The sequence below is a fragment of the Desmodus rotundus genome, chromosome 4 (assembly GCF_022682495.2).
Source record: "Desmodus rotundus isolate HL8 chromosome 4, HLdesRot8A.1, whole genome shotgun sequence".
In the NCBI taxonomy this organism is placed as follows: Eukaryota; Metazoa; Chordata; class Mammalia; order Chiroptera; family Phyllostomidae; genus Desmodus; species Desmodus rotundus.
Genome location: NC_071390.1, coordinates 179,999,995 through 180,019,481, shown reverse-complemented (window position 1 = coordinate 180,019,481; position 19,487 = coordinate 179,999,995). Strand labels below are relative to the sequence as shown.

The following is a 19,487-nucleotide window of genomic DNA, read 5'->3' as shown; positions in this document are numbered from 1 at the left end:
CACTGGGCCAACCTGCGGGGCGCGCAGGAGGGGCTGGCAGTTCAAGGGCCCAGGGTCGAGGGCAGGCCTCCTCTTCCCCTTGTCAGAAGGAGGGTGTCTGAGCGGCAGGGGGCGGCAGCCAGGCAGAGGGCTGGTGAGGGCCAAGGACGTGGCCCCGTCCCAGGCGGGGACCGAGACTCCTTCGGGAGGTGGGGCGGCTCCAGTTTCAGGACAGAGGCCGCGAAGGAATGCTGAGAGGAAGCTGGGCGCTGCGCCCACAGCCGGCGCCCCCGCGGCAGAAGTGACGGCGTGTGCGTGTCTGATTGCACTGTCTTTTGACTTACATCTTTGTCTGAAGGGGCCGCGCGAGAGTCAGGATGGAGGAGAACACGTTAGTTATGACGGCTGTGCCGCGCGGGACCCCCAGAGCAGCCAGCGAGCCAGAGCCTTTTCGTTCTCTTTGAACTGGGCGGCGTTCTCGCGTGCACTTTACTGTCTAATTAGCACCACGTGACTTTCCTGTGGCTGCTGACACAGGTCACCACCAACTTCCAGCCGAGAGGACAGAAACGTGTTCCTGCACGGTTGTGGAGGCCGGGAGTCCGAAATGGGCCTCACTGGGCTGAAACCCCGCTGGAGCCTCAGGGGGGTCCAGGGAGAGTCAGCTCCTGCCCCTTTTCAGCTTCTGGCGGCTGTCCTCAGTCCTTGGCCCGCGGCCTCGCACCCCAGTGCCCGCCTGTCCCTGCTTCCATGGTAGCCCCCTGCCTTCCACTCCACTCCCTGCCCCGCCCACTTCCCTCCCATAAGGACACTTGTGACTTCGCTCATGGCCCACGGATCCTCTCCCATGTTAGGATCCTAAAGGTAGTCACACCTGCAGAGTCCCTGTTCCCTATAAAGTGACAGTCACAGCTCCATGGGCCAGGACCTGACATCTTTGGGGACCACCCTTTAGCCTGCCGCAGTGCTCCTGACATTAGTTCTGAAGGACCTGTGGTCCTTCCCGTCCTGTGCTGAGGAGCTGCCGTCCCATACACCCTCCTGGTCAGTTGCGCAGCCTCCGTCCCAGGGGCTGCTGCGCTTCTGTGTGGAAGGGCTCTGCCCTGGAGGGGGACGCTGGAGCCGTCCTGGGAAAGACGTCCCAGGAAAGCAGGTAAGCCTGGCTTGGGGGTTCAGTCTGGTAGATCACTTGCTCTTTATTTGGGGGAGTTGGTGGCCACTGGCTCCTTTGGCTGTCTGATGAAAACTATAGTCAGAATTGGATACACGTTTCCAGAATTTCCACCTGCTTTTTTATGGCTTCTGTTTGTCTACTGAGAAATACCATCTGTAACTGTGGCCATATTTCCTGTTAACTCCTTGATCACACTAGATTAACTGCTTTAATGTTCTTATTTGCTTGTTTCAACCCCCGATTTATCTCGGGTCCATTTCTGTTGATTCCCGTTTCTCTGTGCTGGGGGTCCCATCTTCGTGTGTCTGTGAACATGGAGTAATATTTGTGAACTGGGCATCGTGGATGGTCCATTGCAGTGAATTCTTTTTTGTGCAGAGTGTTGATGTTTGTTCTGGAAGTTTCTGTGTCTGGGCTCAAACTGAAATCTCTACTGTAATCTCCACTTGGTACACTTGGCCGGTCAGCAGCCTCCTTCTGCTTCTTGGACTCTCCTTGTGCACCGAGAGTTCAGGGACTGGCCAAGGACTGGGCTTGGCTTATGAGTAGATTTCGGGACTCCGGCTACCGCATTTCTGAGGGGTTGAGACGTCCCTTCTTCCCAGGCACCCAGCCGTGACCAAGCTCCATTCTCCCACTCAGAGCTGGGGGGGCTGCAGCTTTCCGCCTGCGCTCCAGCCTCCTGTGCAAACACGCCTCTCACCGTCCCACCCCTCCTCTCTCAGGGGTGACTCCCAGTCCCTGCCTGCTCTTCGTAGCTCTCCAGTGCCTGCACACAGTTGGTCTTTATATTTTTTACCTGGTTGGGATTTGAGCAGCCGAGGAGAGCGCATGAGGCTCTCGCTGCAGCGAGAGACCCTGATGAGCAGCCTGTGGATTACTAGCCGGCAGTGATCTTTGGGGCTGACTTGCTTCTCACCTGGAGAACCAGGTGGTCGGGGAGTGCGCCACGCTAGCCTAAAGAGAGCCTTTCCCTGACGAGTCCTGGGTGCGGTCAAGCCCAGCGCTGGCCCTTGTCAGTGTTAGCCTGCGCAGGGGCCCGTCTTCATCTGTGAAGGAGTGGGCTGCGCCTGCTGGCAGTGGAGGCTGTTGCGCAGTCTCCGTTGTTTTCCTCTGACGTGGACCACTTAGGGGCAAGGACCGGGAGTGGCTGCTCTCTGACCTCCGAGAGGCCGGCGCTCTCGGGCTTGGTGCGCGCAGACTAGGCCCCGGCCCGTCTGAGGGCTGAGAGGCGAGGCGTGGGTCGTCGCCTTTCGGCACCGTGTTCTCTACCGCGCCCTTGTGCTGCAGCGTCTGTCTGAAAACGGCTAATCACAAGGCTGTGGCGAGGGTTGACTAGGGTACGGCAGCTGTTGGTGCCAATACCAAGAAGAATCCCCAGTTTGGGGTGCAGTGAAGAAAACTTCATGTAGCACAAAGCAGCTCCCGTGTGATGCAGCGCAGCTGTGAGGCAGCCCTGGGGCCAGGCCCCTCTGCAGCCAGACTGCCCTGCTCTGGTCTGCTCTGTGCCAGTTCCCTGTCCCCTGTCCCCTGTCCCTGCTCCTCTCTGCTCCAGTGACACCAGGGAAACACAGTCCTCAGTAGAAAGGGAAAGTCTGCCCTCCCGCCAGAGGTGAGCTGCCTTACAGACAGAAGTCTCCATCTCTTGTCCCTGATTGAGTGGTCTGTCCTCATGCAAACTAGGGCTCCGAATCCTTGAAGTTTGATTGGTCCACAAGGCACTGTACTGATTGGTCAGAATAGAGCTACACCGATTGGATGGAGCTATGCAGCTCTGCCTGGATGGAGAAAGCCTCAGCCCTATTGGCTGACATAGGATTCTAGTTTGGGTGGGAGCCCCCTGGGTGGAAGTGACTGCTAGGCTCTTTCTTTTTTTAAAATTTAAGCCCAGTTAAGCCACCAGGAGCCCTTACGTAGGCATCTTCTCTGGCAGAGTCCTCAGACCCAGGTACAGTGGTGGGGACTGTGTCTGACACACTGGGTGTCCTCAGTGACTGTCTGCGCTGGTGCTGTGTCTAGGCCTGCAGTGCTGTTGCCACCCGTGGGTTTGTGCCCAGGTGGGCAGCTCAGGCCTTCGTGTGGCACGTCTGTCTCGAGCCCCTGCTCTGTGCCAGGCTCTGGGCTCCATGACTCCTCCTGAGCGCAGGCCCGCAGAGCCGAGCCCAGGGCACATTTCCCAGGGGGACACTTGGGCAGAGTGGGGTGCCCAGACCGCCCCATTCACCGGAGCCCCTCGTTGCCTGGAGTCCTGCCCAAAAGGACAGTTCGTGGAGTTAAGCATTTAGCAGCCAGTCAGCTTCCTCACTGCCAGGGTGGGGCAGTGGGGCCCCGGGGGGAGGAGGGTTCTCTGGGCCCACCCCTTGGTTTAGTTTTCTGGGGCTGTGGGAACAAAGCACCACACACAGTAGGGATTTAATCACTCACAGTTCTGGAGGCCCTGGGGGAGGATCCTCTCCACCTCTTCCAGCTCCTGTGGCTGCCGGCAGTCCTGGGCTTGTGGCCTTACCACTCCACCTCTGCCCTGTCCTCCGTGGCCTCTCCCCTGTGTCTGATCTGCCCTCTGCCTCCTTCTGGACACTTGGGTTACATTTAGGCCCACCTGGATAATCCAGGATCACCTCCCCATCTCAGAACCTCTGAGGCCCTCTGCAGAGACCTTTTCCGAATAAGGTCACATTTCCAGGTTCTGGGGACTAGGATCTGATGTCTTTGGGGCCACTATTCGGCCCATTATACCCGTTTGGACGGGAGGAGCCATGTGGGGTCAAGAGGGGGAGCAGGGCCTCCTGGCCACCCTTCCTCCCTTGCTTTAAAAGGATCTGCTCCCCGCCGCCTGGTGTGCAGGCCTGGGGCTCGCCACGCGCCCAGGACGTCGTGCGGGCGCAGGTTTCTGCCTCCCTGTGGGTGATTGAGAGGCGTGAGAGCAGAGCAGTTCCCTGCAGCCCCAGTGAAGGCAGATGGAGGACAGGCCAGCACACGTTGCTTTTGTGCTGGGAATCACGTAGGGTGAGACCCCGTTTGTATGTTATGGGGGATCAGGTAGGAAGCCTGTCTCTCCTGGGCATTTGGGGGTGAGGTGGGGGGGATGGTGAGGCAGGGCAGGTAGACACAGGGCTTGGCCTGCCCCCTCCTGTCCTTGGCTTGCCACTGGCAGCTTGGCCCAGGGAAGCGGCTGTGAGGGCTGGGGACGGGGTGGGGGCTGGCCGTCCAGGTGGGATAATGGGACCAGCCAGGCTGTGGCTGGGAGGAGCCTGGGATGCTGGGTCAGGGCCAGGAGCACCACCATGCAGGGCCGGGCAGGACACGCAGCCTCGCCTGTCCCGTCACAGGGTTGCCAGGTAACGCAATGCTGTGCAATGTTTGGGACATACAGTAAAAAGTTATACATCTTTCATCTGAAATTCAAATTTAGGTGTCCTGCATTTGAACTCGGTAAATTCAGCAACTCTGTTTATGGTCCTGTTTCGTCCGGGTTTAAAAACCACAGGCAGAAATGTTAAGTAGAGAGAAAAAGGGAACGTCAATAACGGGAAGGGAAAACTGATACGGCTTAACCTTCAGCGTTTCAAGATTTTTGAACCAGAATTTGCTTCTGGAATCAGAAATAGCTGCCCGCCCTTCCGTTGGCTATGGGTCCCGAAAGCTGGTAGCCTGGCTGCTCCTGTTTACTTTTCCCGAAACTCAGTCAATGCCAGGCTGGCGCCCAGAGCTCGGGGCTGAGGGGTTGGTCAGCCCTGCTATTTGAGCCCCTGGGGCTCCGTCCTGGTTGGGGAGAGCTGGGGGGGAGCCAGGTGGGGCTCCTGGCCCTGTCTGAGCTTCTGGTCTGTGCGGTGCTTCTGCACAATTAGGATTCCGGAGTTCACGACCGTGGCCTCGTGTGTCCCGGCCCCTGAAAGGGAGCCCCAGCTGCTAGTCCTCCCTGCTTCTTATGACCGCCTGGCACCACTTCCCTGTTGTAGACACATGGCCGCCCCTCAGATCTGTCTCTCGTCCTGACGCTGCCTGTGCCCCACGGCACGCAGGGTCCTCAGTGCGTGTGCCAAAGGCTGGGGGTGTCCATGCCGGGCGTGCCCGCGGCGCTGCCTCGGGGCTGCAGAAGGCTGCACAGTGATGTCCCTGGGCTGGTGAGTGAATGGCAAGCCTGGCCAGAGCACGCAGCCCTGCGCTGTGTGAGGTGGCTGGGGGTGGGTTAGTGGACATCTCGGGGAGGAAGAGGGGCCAAGCTGAGCCAAGGGGCAGCCGAGGAAGGGGGAGGGTATGCTCAGGGAAGAGTGCTTTCTCAAATGGAGTCGGGCCATGGGCCCGCTTGTGTGTCCCCCGGACCTTCCGAGTGTGGTGATGCTGGCCTGCTGAGCTGTCATGCCCCTCAGGGCGGGGCCCAGGGGTCAGGGCCATGGCCAGTCACCTTTACATAATGGCCTACCTGGTGCTACTATAGCAGCCCCTCCGCAGTCATTGAATGAGTGGATGAAGGAGCGGGAAGATCACGGGGCGTGAGGACGGACCTGCCTGAAGTGGACGTTGAGGTTGGGCTGGGGCCTGGTGAGGAGGGCCTCAGAGGGCAGGCTGGGGGAGAAGTGTCGTGGGGATGAGCAGGTGACATGGGTAAGGAGGAGGTGCCAGAGGGTGGGGACAGGTGTAGGAGGGCAAGGGGGCATCAGGGAGAAGAGGCTGAGTGCTGGGGCCCTGGTGACGGCGCCCCGCCAGCCTATCTCCCGCCCCGTCCCCTGGACCCTATCTTTGCTGCGATCACCACCGCCATCTCCCACCAGCACTCTGGCTGCCTGCCTTCTGCGGAGCTGCTTCCTTCTTTAATGGAGACCTTTCTTAATTCCTTAGTGTGTAGGGAGCGTTCTGATGCGACGTGATTAGGAACACTCCTGCCTCAGTGTCTTTGTGGAGCCCAGCACACTGGAGAGTGACAGGGAGTGACAGGGCTGTGTGTGCGCTCGTGTGTGTGTGTGTGTGTGTGTGTGTGTGTGTGTGTGTGTGTGTGGCGGGGGGATGGTGTTGGGGACGGTGTTGGGGACGGTGTTGGAGACGGTCCTCACGGACTCGGGTGCCTGGCTTTTTGTCCTCTGAGGCTGAGGTGTCTGCACCGTCCTCAGCGCCTGGCGCGGACCCAGCCAGTGTAAATAGGATGTGTTTTTCTTCTCATCGGAGGTCTTACGTCTTTATTTATTTCAGATGAGAGCTTTTGCACATCTGTTTCTCTTAATTGTCCTATGGATTTTGCTTGATGTAAACTTGACATTACAGACGGTTAGAATCCACATGTAGCACAGCTGACCCTTAGGCAGCACGGCTTCGGACGGGGCAGGCCCACTTACACGTGGACTTTTTCAATCAGTACCCAGTGGGCCGCAGTGCCCCTGAGGTTCGCATCCTCAGAATCAGCCAACTGCAGGCTGAAAGCGGTGCTTTTGATCTGTGGCTGGGAGTCCTCGGGTGGGGCTGGGGGGCAACTGTGCCGACTTCCATGCGGATTTGTGCACGGGCTCGAGCATCCTTGGGTTTCGGTATCTGTGCGAGTGGTGGGGGTGTCCTGGAACCCATTCCCCAGAGCTACTGAGGGACTGTAGTTAAGTGTGGGGCAGTCAAAAGTCATAAGTGGGTTTTTGGTGTCCCTGAGCCCCGCATTGTTCAAGGGCCAGCTGTATATTAATGGTTTCGAATCAGTAGAATGGACCTTTGTAATTTAAAATAGTATCTTTTCTGCTAAATCTTGTCTTTCTTCTCCACACATTGGCAAAGGAGAAGTTCTGAGCTAGAGATGCTGCTTGGCGCCAGGCCCTCTGTAGGCGGGGACACCAGGAGCCTGCAGGGAGACACCCAGGGACCCCGTTCTGCTGCCTTCCATCCTGAGGGCTGGGGCGCTGCCTTCCTGTGGCCTAGGCTGGGAGGCGGGGCATGTAGGACATTAGCATAACTGTTTCCTTAACTTTTTATTATTTTTGGAACTCCATTTTCTTGTCACTATTAGACTGTGAGTAATAATTGTGTGTGCAAATTTCTGATGTGCTCAAAGAGACGACCCATCCTTAAATTCTCCAGTCTTTAATTTCTCCTCCCCCTTACTTCCTTCGCCTCGTTGCTGATTATTTATATGTGCTGTGTTTCCTAACTCTAAGAGCTCCTTTCTGTTTGTGTAAATTCAAGTCTCGGTCCCTAATTGCTGTGCGGCTGCTTAGCGGTGAACTCAACCGGGAAGGCGGAGGGTCGGGCCTTGGACACGCGCCCCTGCAGCTTGGCCTTCGGTTTCTTGGGGCTTGAAGTGGTAAAACCTCAAGAAGTCGCAATAGGAAAAGCCCACATAGAACTCTGCAGATCACAAAACGCTGCCCGGGGGCACTCTGTCTGTCGTGCTCCGCTGTGCAGCCCGACTCAGGTTGCCGAGCAGATTTGGGAGATGGAGCCACAAAGAATGGAAGTGGACTCTCTGAGAGTCAGGCTAACAATTTTCGTCAGCAGAAATACTTGAGGGAGGCCGGTTTCTACGCAGGCGTTTGCCTGTGTGCTGGTGGGGGGGTGGGAGGCTCGGGGGTGGGGGGGGCGGTGGGGAAGCACCGAGGCCTTGCTGCGGCCCCTCCCCTGGCTGTGGTCGTAGGCGGGTGCTGAGCCTTGGGTTCCCTCTTTGTAAAGTGCGGTTGTTATCATGTGCGGCTTGTGAGGCCGTGATCACTCACGGAGTCACTGTTATTACCCGGTTTCCCCGTTCTGCTGCCCGTGCATCCCTGGTACGTGCAGCAGGATCTCCTCAGTCGCCTCGGCTCAGATTGGAGTCAAGGGAGCACAAAACACGCGCAGTCCTGCATTGCTGCCCAGAAGTGCGTGTGGGGCTACTCTGTACGGGTTCGTAGCAGGAGCCTTGCATGGGTGCATTCGTTTTCCATTGCCAGCGTGCAGCAACAAGGTCTGTTATCACAGGCTCTCTGTGCTCGGGAACCTGGGTGAGGCCCGTCAGGCCCCTGTCCCAGGCCTCACCCAAGGTGTCGGCCAGGCCTGCGGTGGGCGAGGGTCCGCCTCCAAGGCCCGTCGTGTGGCTGCTGGCCAGAGATGTCGTCCCTTGCTGCTCAGGGCAGCTCACAGCCTGGCAGCTGGCATCCCTCAGAGCGGGGGAGCAAGCCACAAGCCACAGTCTTTCTGTGACCTGGAAGTGACATCCCAACACTTTGGCTGTGTTCTGTTTGGTGGACGTGGGCATGAGGTCCAGCTTGACCCACGGGCAGGGGACTGCCACGGGTAGGGTTGTGGGGCTGTCTCACAGGCTGCCTGGCCCCGATGATTCATGTCCTTCCCACATACAAAACACACTGTCCCCAAAGCCTCCCATGACAGCGCAGTCACCTGAACCTGCTCCAGGTATGGGGCAGGCGTGGTCGGGGCTTCGAGGGCACTTCCCCTCTGTCTGTAGGCCTGGCCCAGAGGGCCGCTGTCAGCCCCTCTGCCCACCCCAGAAAGGCAGCGTCGGACAGACATGGGTCACCACTGTAGACACTCCTGCTCCACACGAGGGGACATGGGAGGCACGGGGGGTCCAGGGTGTGCGGCAGTCATTGGTCTAGCATGGCGGGTGTTGGAAGTTCCACAGTTAGGTCTCAAGACCTGGGACAGTCTCTCCCACTCTCCCTTCTGGGCTCCCGACCCCTCTGACCGTCTCCCCTTCTCATGGAAGACACCACCGCCCACTTCCTGCAGGGAGCTCATTGGGGTCCAGTGCCTACTCTTCATTTCTGACTGCCTCTGACCCTTGGTGTTCAAGCTGGCAGTGTTTCCCCCAATAGAGTTTTCTCAGAAACTTCATGGGTCTCCTGCGAGTTTCATTGGTGTTGACTCCATCAGGCGTTGCCGGATTCCTCTGAGGTGCCTTCTTCCCTGAGGGGTGAGGGACAGTGCCCGCAGGTGTCTCGAGTCCCAGCTGCTCATTGAGGGCTCTGTGGGGTCCCCGCTCCCTCCGTCAGCCCCGCACTCACACAGCAGCTGGCACCTGACGTCGCTGTGCTGGGGCTCGGCCTTGCGCAGGCGTGGAGACACAGGGAGGAGGCGGCTCCGGGGCACGTGGGGGTCTGTGTGGGTGGGGGCTGCTCAGAGGAGAGTCGGGTGGCACAGGGTGCTGCGGCGAGGCTGGCAGGAGCTGCAGGGAGGTGTGAGGGGAGGGACGGGCGCAGCGAGTTTTCCCAGGTGGAGCTGCTCTGCCACGGGAGGCAGGTAAGAGGCACACAGAGGGGTCCCCTGAGTGGTTGGCCCGGGGTGTCAGGTCCTGCGTCACTTAGACCCCCTCAGTAGAACTGGGTTTGCACTTGGGGGCTCTCTGGACTGCGCTGCTCATGGATGCTTGTGGGGCTGTGTGCCTGCCCACCAGTTGCTGGCCTTGTTGTCCGAACACTCTCGGCGCCTCTTTCCTTCCTGAGACGTACAGTGAGCCTCGGGGCACCTGCAAGCGGCAGGAGACCACGGCACCCCATGGCACTGCGCTCCTCTGTGGGTTGGGGAGTCTCCTGGCACCTGGGCGGGTGGGACTTTGAACCTCTTGCCTGATCAGCGGGCTGTCGGGCTGCCAGCCCTGGCTGGGGGAGCTGTGTAAGAGGAAACACCATCCCAGGAGCCAGGCTCTTTCCTGGCGAGGGACCCCCAGTTCACCCCAACAGTGGTCTCAGTGGGACAGACTCGGCCACAGGACGTCTCCCTTCAGCCCTCTCTTGCCCAAGGTCAGCCGTCACACTGAAATGGGGAGCCCGAACACGCTGCTTCCTCTGGTCAATCCCCCCTTTCAGGGCCGCCCCAGGTTGAGTCCCAGGGAGGGGTTTACAGTGGGTCATTCACACGTCCTGGGCGTGCCAGCTGCACCTGGGAGGCACGGCCAGTCTGCTGGCCCGGCGGGGTGACCCAGCCGGAACATCAGCCCAGGCCCCTGCTGCCTGCTGCCTTCGCACCGCTGGCCTGTCTGTCCATCAATAAGCACGTGGGAGCTGCAGAGCCTCGCCCTCAGGGCCCTGCTGTCCTCAGGTGTCTGCTGCCAGCTTCTCTCCCTTTGTATGAGGCTCATCTTTTCTCTGGAAGTTTGGGGCAACTTTCTCACTTCCCTGCTCAGCTTTCGAGCACTTGGTGGGCTCTTTGAATTTAAAGGGCCTTGTCTTTCTCTAGCTCTGGGAAATGGCCCATCAACTTTTGGACCAACTAGTCAACCAGCTGTTATTGGACAAACGTTGATCACTACTACTGAATTTAGTGTCTGTCTAGCCACCCACCCACCCACACACCCACCCACCACCCACCCACCTGTCCATGCATAGCCAGAGCTGTGTCCCCTGGGGCTGTGGTGGCCAACCGCTCATACGAAAGCAGTCTGGTTGCGAACCGCTCCCTGAGACTCGGCATAACTTGTGACTTGTAATGAAACAAAATGTTTTCTGTCCTTTGGGGCCTGAGCACATGGCTTGTGTCCCCTGGGGTGCGGGGTAGAGCTGGGGAGTCTTCCCTTTGTTTTGGTGGCTGCAAGGTCCCTCTGCTGTTTCTTTCAGTGTCATTCTCTCTGTCCTCCTTTCCCACCTTTTTTTTCTTTACGTCACAGAAGGCCAAACATCCCACTGAGTGCTAAGATCTGGCCGCAATTTCAGCTCCTTCAAGGTTCTCCAAAGAGAACTGTGTGTTTTACACATGATCTGCAGCCCAAGAGATACCCTGCACCCTTGGGGGACCCTCCCAGGCTGCCTTTTGCGGGTGATGTCGTGATGGATGGACAGACTTTCTCATGGAACCCACTGGCCTGCTTTCTTCCCCTCCACTCTGAGCTCCTCCGCTGGGCAGCCCCTGGTCGACCCTCTCAGTCTCCCAGCTTTTCCATAGTGTACCTTCCCATGCCCTGGCCCTGCCGCTGCGCCGTGGCCGCTGCCCGTGACTTCACCCCTGGCCCTGTGTTGTTTGCGACCTCTCTACACTCGGCGCGCACAGTTGTCTGCGTCCATAGTGGCCATTTGTTGAGGCTGAGTCTTGTTGAATCTCCATGTGTCCTGATTAGGACTCCGGGGTCCCTCTGGGAGCTCGGGCTGTGTGTCTGCGGAGATGGCGGCCAGGCACTGAGAGAGGAGCCACTCGGGGGAAGAGAGTTTGTTTGGACTGTTGAGTTTGAGGTGCCCGCCAGCCGGCAGGGGAGGTGTGGCTGGGCAGCCAGCACGTGGGAGACCGGGCCTTGGGGTGGGTCCAGTTGCCCAGGGAAGCGGGGGAAGAGCTTGGGGTCAACCACCAATGCCTTGGGGAGGGTATTAAAGTTCAGAGAGGAAACTAGTCTGAAGGGAGAAGGGGCAGGGGCGCAGACAAGAGGCCCTGGCCTGGCTTGAGGGAGCTGCCAGCGCCGTTCTGGGGCCTGTGGGGGTGGGGGCTGTGGCCACTGGAGGGGCCTGCTGGGTGTGCTGTGCCCTGCAAGCCCTGGGGGAGCTGCTGTCCTCAGTAGCCTGTAGCATTTTCACGTCGGTGGTTTTGTGCACACGCTGTCACCCACCAACAGGGCGGCTGCCCTGCACGAGGTCCCCGTGACTGCTGAAACAAATGGCTACAAACTCGGTGGCTTAAAACAACACAAATTTGCTCTCTCGTGTTCCGGGGCTCCGAGTCCCATATCAAGTCTCACTGGCTGGAGTCAGGTGCTGGCAGGCTGCTTCCCTCATGGGGGGGGGGGCGGGAGCGGTGGGGGTAGCGCGGTGGGGGATGGCGGGAGGGCCCCTTTCCTACCCTTTTCAGCTTCCTGAGGGCACTTCCACCCCCATCTCCATCCTCATTGTTCTTGCCTCGGCCACCCTCCTTGCAGGGCCTTCTCTGCGACCCTAGCCCCCTGCCTCCCCCTGACGAGGACCCTGCAGTGCCACAGGGCCACCTGGGAGTTCAGGGCCCTTCACCCAGTACAGCTGCAAGATCCCACTGGCCGTGCGAGGTGACACCCACAGTTCCTGACATTTGGTGAGGGGACATTAGTCAACCTACCACACCCCTGAAGCAGGGTCAATGAGAAGACCCTAAAACATATTTCTTGGCTATATTTAATATGTATATTTTTATTTTATTTTATTAAGATTTTATTTATTTATTTTTAGGGAGAAGAAGGGAGGGAGAGATGCGTCAGTGTGTGGTTGCCTCCCACGTGCCCCCTACTGGGGACCTGGCCCCTAAGCCAGGCATGTGCCCTGACTGGGAATCGAACCAGTGACCCTTTGGTTCACAGGCCAGTGCTCAGTCCACTGAGCCACACCAGCCAGGGCTAATATGTGTATTTTTAATGATAAGCATTAAGTTATTAAATGTTCAGTCATCATGTTTAAGTGATTAATTTAGTGCCACTTAGATATTGAATAATACAGTAATTTAGAAATGAATGGAAACAACCTCCACTCTTGCCTGTCACGACGCAGCGTCACTCGGACGCGCGTCCTCTGCACCAGAGTCACCCTCCTGCACGCTGGCCCGGAGTCAGGTGCCAGCGCACCCCCATGTCAGCCATCTCTGGTCTCGTGCGTGTGAATGACTTGGAATCACGCTTCTGCTACTGCAGACTTTATCCCAGGTGCAAGAATCTCTCCTAACAGCCCTGGCTGGTGGGGCTCGGTGGGCGGAGTGCAGGCTGCGCACCAGGGGTGCAGGTTCAGTTCCCAGTCGGGGCACAGGCCTGGGTTGCGGGCCAGGTCCCTAGTGGGGGCCACGTGAGGGGCAGCCACACATTGATGTTTCCCTCCCTCTCTTCCCTTCTCTCTAAAAATAAATAAATAAATAAAAAGAATTCCTCCTAATAACTTTAAAACAATTATTTAAAGATGCACTCTTTAAAAAACATTTTCTATTATATTTTTATTTTTACAACATAATCACTGCATTCATTTTTTAAAAATGTTTATTTTTAGATAAAGGGGGAGGGAGGGAGGGAGAAAGGGAGGGAGAGAAACATGGATGTACAAGAGAAACATCGATCATTGCCTCTCGCACCCCTCAATACTGGGGACCTGGCCTGCAACCCAGGCATGTGCCCTAACTGGGAATTAAACCAGCAACCTTTTGGTTTATGGGATGATGCCCAATCCACTGAGCCACACCAGCCAGTGCCTATATTGCTTTTTAAAGTGAACTTTAGAGGGTTTTGTTCAGAAGAGTGTTCTCACTACAGGCCTGCCCTCAGCTGGTGTCTGGGACCCTGGGTGTTTGGGAGGGTCCACAGCCCCTCCCTGGTCTGAGCGGCTCCCTGCGCCTTGCCTGTCTGTGTGGGGAGCGTGGTCTGTGCTGACGCCCCCTCCTCCAGGGGCCTGGAGTTTGGGGTGAGCCAGGCAGGGGCCTGCAGGACCGGCCCCCGTGAGGGCTCTGGCTCTGAGTCTTGAGGGGCCTCCCTGGTGGACACACCCCACGTGCTGTCACAGTGCGGCGCGTGGGGACCGAGCGTGTCCCGTGTGACTCTGGAAGAGGGTTCTGGACGCTGAGCCCCATCTCCTCTGGGCCGGGCCCATGTGCCCTCTCCCTGCACAGGTTCTGCCCCGCGCCCTGTCACTCGAAGATCACAGTGGCGAGAAGGCTGTGTGCACAGCCCCGCGTTCTAGTGCGTCATTGCACCACTGTGGGGCCCGGTGCAGGCTTGTTTTGATGACAACAGCCCTCACGATTATGAAGCCATCCCCCAGAGTGATTGCGGTGACTACGTGCGCTCCTTTTGGTGGTTTTCTGTTGTATCGGCACCCTTTGTAGTTTGGACTGAGGTGTTTCAGACTGATGTTTTCCCCACACGGTACCTTGTTCAAATAAATTAATTGGGGGGGGGGGGTTGGAGCATGAGACAGCATCAGCCAATGCCTTCCCTGGAAAATTTTTCTGGGGGGTCTCTGATCAATACAGGCTGACCATCCGTTGTCTCTCCCCGAGCCTGTGCCAGCCCTGCTTCTTAGTCTGACTCTGCCCCTGGATCAGGTGTCCCTCGGACATATCGGGTCTGCAGGGGCTGCTGGACCTCAGGCCACCCTGAGCGTGAGGGTCTTCAGGTCCCTTCTCTTTCCGTCCAGACTGGGAGGTGGGGCAGCGCCAGGAAGCAGATTCTGGGGAGTCCTTAGGGGCAGCCTCGCAGGAGGGATCCGTCCTGGGGAGTATTTCCTACTTGGGAAGGAGATCCTCAGCCTGACTTTCAACTTACTGCCTCTCCTCCACTCTGGCATTTACATGGTAACTGGAGGCTCCCGCGACGGGTTTTGTCATGGATTGTCTTTATGTTTAGGTAATACCAGTAAGCAATAGAGAGCTGGGCCCTTTAATTATGAGCTGTTTGGTTTTCTTCCTTAGGGCCTTATTTCCAGAAACACCATGGCAGCATCAAGCCCCCTCTGAGCCGTGGACCCCGAGTGAGGACTATGCTCCTGGTCTTGGAAGCACATTGAGATGTACAGAGCGGGGGACGCAGCGGAGCGCCTGCCACAGGGGACGACGCCCCCTCACCTGAGGAGTGTGGAGGTCGCCAGGGGAAGAGCAGGGTACGGGTTCACCCTTTCCGGCCAGGCACCCTGCGTGCTCAGCTGCGTCATGAGAGGGAGCCCTGCTGACTTGGTGGGCCTGCGCACCGGAGACCAGATACTCGCCATCAATGACATCAGTGTGAGGAAGGCGTCCCATGAGGACGTGGTCAAACTGATCGGAAAGTGCTCCGGGGTCCTGCGCATGGTGGTGGGCGAGGGCCGCGGACCCCGGGAGCCGTGCTCCAGCGATGAGGAGGTGGGGTTCTGTGAAGGAAGGGGCTGGCGGAAGCCCCGACTCGACTCCAAGGCGTTAGGCATAAACAGAGCGGAGAGGGTCGTGGCAGAGATGCAGTCGGGCGGCATTTTCAGCATGATCTTTGAAAACCCCCATCTTCGCGCAAGCAGCTCAGAGCCCCCGAAATCGAAACAGAGGTCCCTCTCAGAGTCGGCTGCTGCGCGACTTGACCTCGGACATGAAAATGTAAGTGACCTGCACCCCAGTCTGCCTCCCAAGGAGGAAACTTCAAAAGCTGTTAACGATGATTCGGTTTTCAGCATTGGGCTAGAGAACCATGAAGATTTTGAGTTAGATGCGAGTATTTTAAACGTTGCCATGGTCGTTGGCTATTTAGGCTCCATCGAACTTCCTTCTACAAGCTGCAACCTGGAGTCCGACAGCTTCCAGGCCATCCGCGGCTGCCTGCGGCGCTTGCGGGCCGAGCAGAAGATCCACTCCCTGGTCACCATGCAGATCATGCACGACGGCGTGCGGCTGTGCACCGACAAGGCCGCCGTGCTGGCCGAGTACCCCGCCGAGAAGCTGGCCTTCAGCGCCGTGTGCCCAGACGACAGGAGGTTCTTCGGGCTGGTGACCATGCAGAGCAGTGACGATGGTAGCCTGGTGCAGGAGGACGAGGGCGCCTTGCGGACATCCTGCCACGTGTTCATGGTGGACCCGGACCTGTTCAATCACAAGATCCACCAAGGCATCGCCCGGCGGTTCGGCTTCGAGTGCACAGCCGATCCTGACACCAACGGCTGCCTGGAGTTCCCGGCGTCCTCCCTGCCTGTCCTCCAGTTCATCTCCGTGCTGTACAGGGACATGGGCGAGCTGATCGAGGGCGTGCGGGCCCGGGCTTTCGTGGATGGGGATGCTGACGCCCACCAGAACACCAGCACCAGCAGCAACAGTGACAGTGGCATTGGGAACTTCAACCAGGAAGAGCGAAGCAGCCGGGTGCTTGTGGTCGACCTGGGCGCTGGCTCCAGCAGGCACGGCCCCAGCAGCAGCACCTGGGAGGGGGCGGGCGTGAGGGGTCCCCAGCCTTGGGGCACCCCCTGGAATGGGGCCTTTGGCCATGAGGCCGAGGCAGGGCCCCCGCTGGAGGCTATTCCACAGGCTGACAGGTGCTGGGACTTCAGTAAGCACTTGGGGCCCACTTCTCATGTGGAGGGCCCCGCGGCCTCCTTGCGGAGTTCGGTCCCTCCCCCCAAGAGAGGTGCTGTGGGCCCTGGTGGGGGGTTTGGCCAGCGGTGGCTTCCAGTCCACGTCTTGCAGGAGTGGCAGTGCGGACACGCCAGCGACCAGGAGTCCTACACGGACTCCACTGACGGGTGGTCCAGCGTCAACTGCGGCACGCTGCCTCCCCCCATGAGCAAGATCCCCGCGGACCGCTACAGGGTGGAGGGCAGCTCAGCACAGCTGCCGCTGAGCACCCAGAAGAGGGACTGGTCCCGGAAGGCGTTTGGGATGCAAACCATTTTTGGTCCCCATCGGAATGTCAGAAAGACCAAGGAGGATAAAAAGGTGAGCCTGCTGGGAGGGGCTCAGGAAGTGGGCTCGATTCAATGGCTTAGTTGGTGACTGGTGAAAGGACAGCATAGCAGCTGCCTAGTCCCCAGTCCTGGCTTCCCCTGGCTGAGGCCGCCGTCCGGGGTCTCAGGGTCCTTGTGGGCTGCACGCTCCGTTTTGCCTGGAGTCCTCTTGGCTCTCTCAAGTGGTCTCGTACCCAGCAGGCGCTGGCTCTGCTGCCCTTGGGGTCCTGGACAGGTTGTCTGGTGGGACAGGCGGTGGTGGAAGGGACGGTGACTTCTCACAGCCCGGTGAGGATCTCCCTGTCCTTCCTGCCCTTTCCTGTTGCTGGTGCCCAGAGGGTCCTGCCCCTCCGGCCCTTTCGAAGCCCACTGTGTCTCTGGCCTGCGTCTTCACCCCAGTGGCCGAGGCAGCATACCCTGCTCAGGTGAGAGCATTCTTGAAGCGTGGAGCCTGTTTGCACCAGGCCACAGCTCCCTTGTGGTATCACTCCTTGCGCTGTTTCCCTCACCGAGAAAACCCCGCATTGTCTGGACCCAGACGTCCACAGGTGTCTGGGTTTGTCCAGTTGTTTTCTAGATGCTCCTGGTTTCTTGTTTTACACGTCAGCCGTGACCCGTGCTGAGTCGCCTTTCTGTGGAGGGTGTGCAGCCTGTGTCCAGACTTGCTTTTCTGCGCGCAGGCGTCCCAGCTCCGGCACCGTCTGTAGGAAAAGGCATCTTTGCTCCTCTGCCCGAGGTCGGTTGAGTGTCTGTGGAGGTCTCAGGCTCCTTTTTGGCGTTTTTTCACCCTGCACAAAAATGTGCGGAGAGGAACGGCATTGGCTGGTATTAGTACGTGTAACAGAAGAATGGAGCGCTTGTCATGGAGTAGCTGTGTCTCTGGCGTTGGAAGAGAACAGGGTAGTGTTCTCTAGTTCGTGGTGCCTGTGGCCGCCTGTCGAACCTGGGCAGGGCTGCGGGGCACTGTCCAGCTGGGCCCATTTATTTTATTTCACTGAGAAGGCTCATAAATATCAACAACTTGCCACAGTTGTGTGGCAAATTAGTGCTGACACTAAGGCAGACCTAGGGCTCCATGTCGCCTCCTCCTCTAGTTCCTTTCGTAATGGGATGGGACCCCGTTCATCTGAAAATAAGCAGTAAGGGGTTGTGTTTTATTGGGTCCCTGCTATAATGTCTTGAAATTGACTGGTTTACTTTGCCGTGCGGGCCCCCTGCACTGCTGGCCCGGTCCATCCCGCAGCCTCCCCAGCTGGAGCGCAGAAGTTTCCACAGGCTGGGAGGTAGGTCTCCTGGTGTCCCCCCTGGCCTGGCCAGAGCTGGCTGGGGGTGTGTCAGGGTACGCAGAGGACAGGCCAAGAAGGGACAGAGGATGTGCCTGGACGTGAGAAGAGGAAGAGGCCGTGGGAAAGGGAAGGGGTGAGCCCTGGCTGGTGCGGCCCTATGCGCGTAGCACTGGCCTGTGAACCGAGAGGTCGCTGGTCCTGGTCAGGGAACATGCCCAGAGCAGGGAAGTGAGTGAGAGGTGCTGTCAGCGGGCAGAAGGTAGCACCTGCCGGGAGAGCCCTAGTGTGGCAGTGAGGCCTGGCCGGGGAGGCTCCCCGCTCCGGGGCCAGGAGGGCACCGGCTTCCACACAGGATCTCAGTTGTTTCTCTAGTACAATGACAGGAAGTTTTAAAATAGATTGTAAACATATCTAGAGAATACCCAGAGGCCCTGTGAAAAGAGCTTTGATCACGACCCTGCGACCCTGTGCAGACAGTGCCCACGTGGGACACCACCACATCACTGCCACCCAATCACAGGGAAGGGAGGAAACAGCAGCAGCCTCGGCTGGGAGTGCCTGGTCAGTGAGCATAAACACTCCCTGGTGGAGGGCGAGCCAGGGGCCTGAGCCACCCTGGGGCTGGAGAGCCGGCATGGAGTTCCTTTTGACAGCGGGTGCTGAGCTCCCTCTGGGGGCTCAGTGCCACCAAGCCTGCTCCAGGTGCCAGGGGAGCAGAGCGGAGAAGCACCTGGTGCCCCCCTCACCACCTGAAGGCAGGGCCAGGCTCCCCAGAGAAGCTGGACCAGAGGACGGACGCTGATGTGGAGGACATTCGAGCAAAGGGGTGGGGACACAAAGCTGCCCCCAGCATTGCTCTCTCTTGGTTTTGTGTCACTTGCAGGAAATGTGAGACAATCCAGAGCCAAGTGGCACTGTGTCTGCCAGAGCGTGGGTGTGTTTGTGCCCGACAGTCTGCTGACCAGTTATACTGCTTCTGCAGCTTCGTAATGATGACTTTATAACCTGGCTTCTGCCCTCGGTTTTTAATCCCGTGTTATCTTTTTATCGGTTTATGCGTGATCTTATATGTAGCTCTGGTCCATCCATTTCAGCCGTGTAACATCACACAGATGCACACAGTCATGGCGGGAGCGACTGCAGAGCTGTGGTGGGCGTCCTGCTCACGGCTGCAGGTGTGTGGGGGGAGGAATTTCTCGGGTTCTGTCCCGAGTGGACTGGCCAGGCTTGGCAGTGTTCATCTAGCAGGAAATGGCCAGGGGTGGCCTTCATTAGTGTGTATTTATTCGTGTTGACAGTAGACTCCAGGTTTCTGAAGCGGGACAGGTTTCATTATTTACTGATGTCGACCATGGTGGTTTCCCCACGCCCTGTCCTCACGCTGGGCTACACAACGAGAACCACATCAGAGGTCACCCCACGCATGCCAGGGCTGGGCTGCAGGCGAGGGCCCGCAGACAGGAATCTTAACGCTCAGACACGGCCGCCCCTCCCCCTCTGAGGGGGCACAGCGCTGTGCCTTTCTAGCAGGTTCTCCTTGGGGACCAAGGGGGGAGCCCTGGGTTTGCCCTCTTCCCTTTGCTCCAGGAGCTGGTGTCTCCGGGAGGAGTGGGAACCGATCCCCTCCTAGTGGGTGTCCTCTGGTCTCAGCCCTGGAACGGGGATGCCCGGGAGGGGCCTCTCCCGGGATGGGCCTCTCCCGGGATTTCTGCCATCTGCCCCAGCATTGTTTAACTACCGGTTCTGGGCTTGGAGAATTGT

The 19,487-nt window shown here is 58.5% G+C and overlaps 1 protein-coding gene across 6 annotated transcripts in view; it reads left to right on the top strand.

Annotated features, from left to right (window-relative positions):
- RGS12 (regulator of G protein signaling 12) overlaps positions 1-19,487 on the top strand; it is a 91,549-nt gene that overhangs the window by 1,946 nt on the left and 70,116 nt on the right. For 4 of the 6 annotated variants that reach the window (XM_053922276.1, XM_053922277.2, XM_071221318.1 and 1 more), the window contains exon 2: positions 14,456-16,432. The exons of 1 other annotated variant lie outside the window; for it this stretch is intronic. In XM_053922276.1, the coding sequence (XP_053778251.1) occupies positions 14,552-16,432 (1,881 nt within the window). In that variant the 5' untranslated portion in view covers positions 14,456-14,551. Of the gene's footprint in view, positions 1-126; positions 1,133-14,455; positions 16,433-19,487 lie in introns of those variants that run through there. One more of the 6 variants, XM_053922275.2, reaches the window with a different exon arrangement.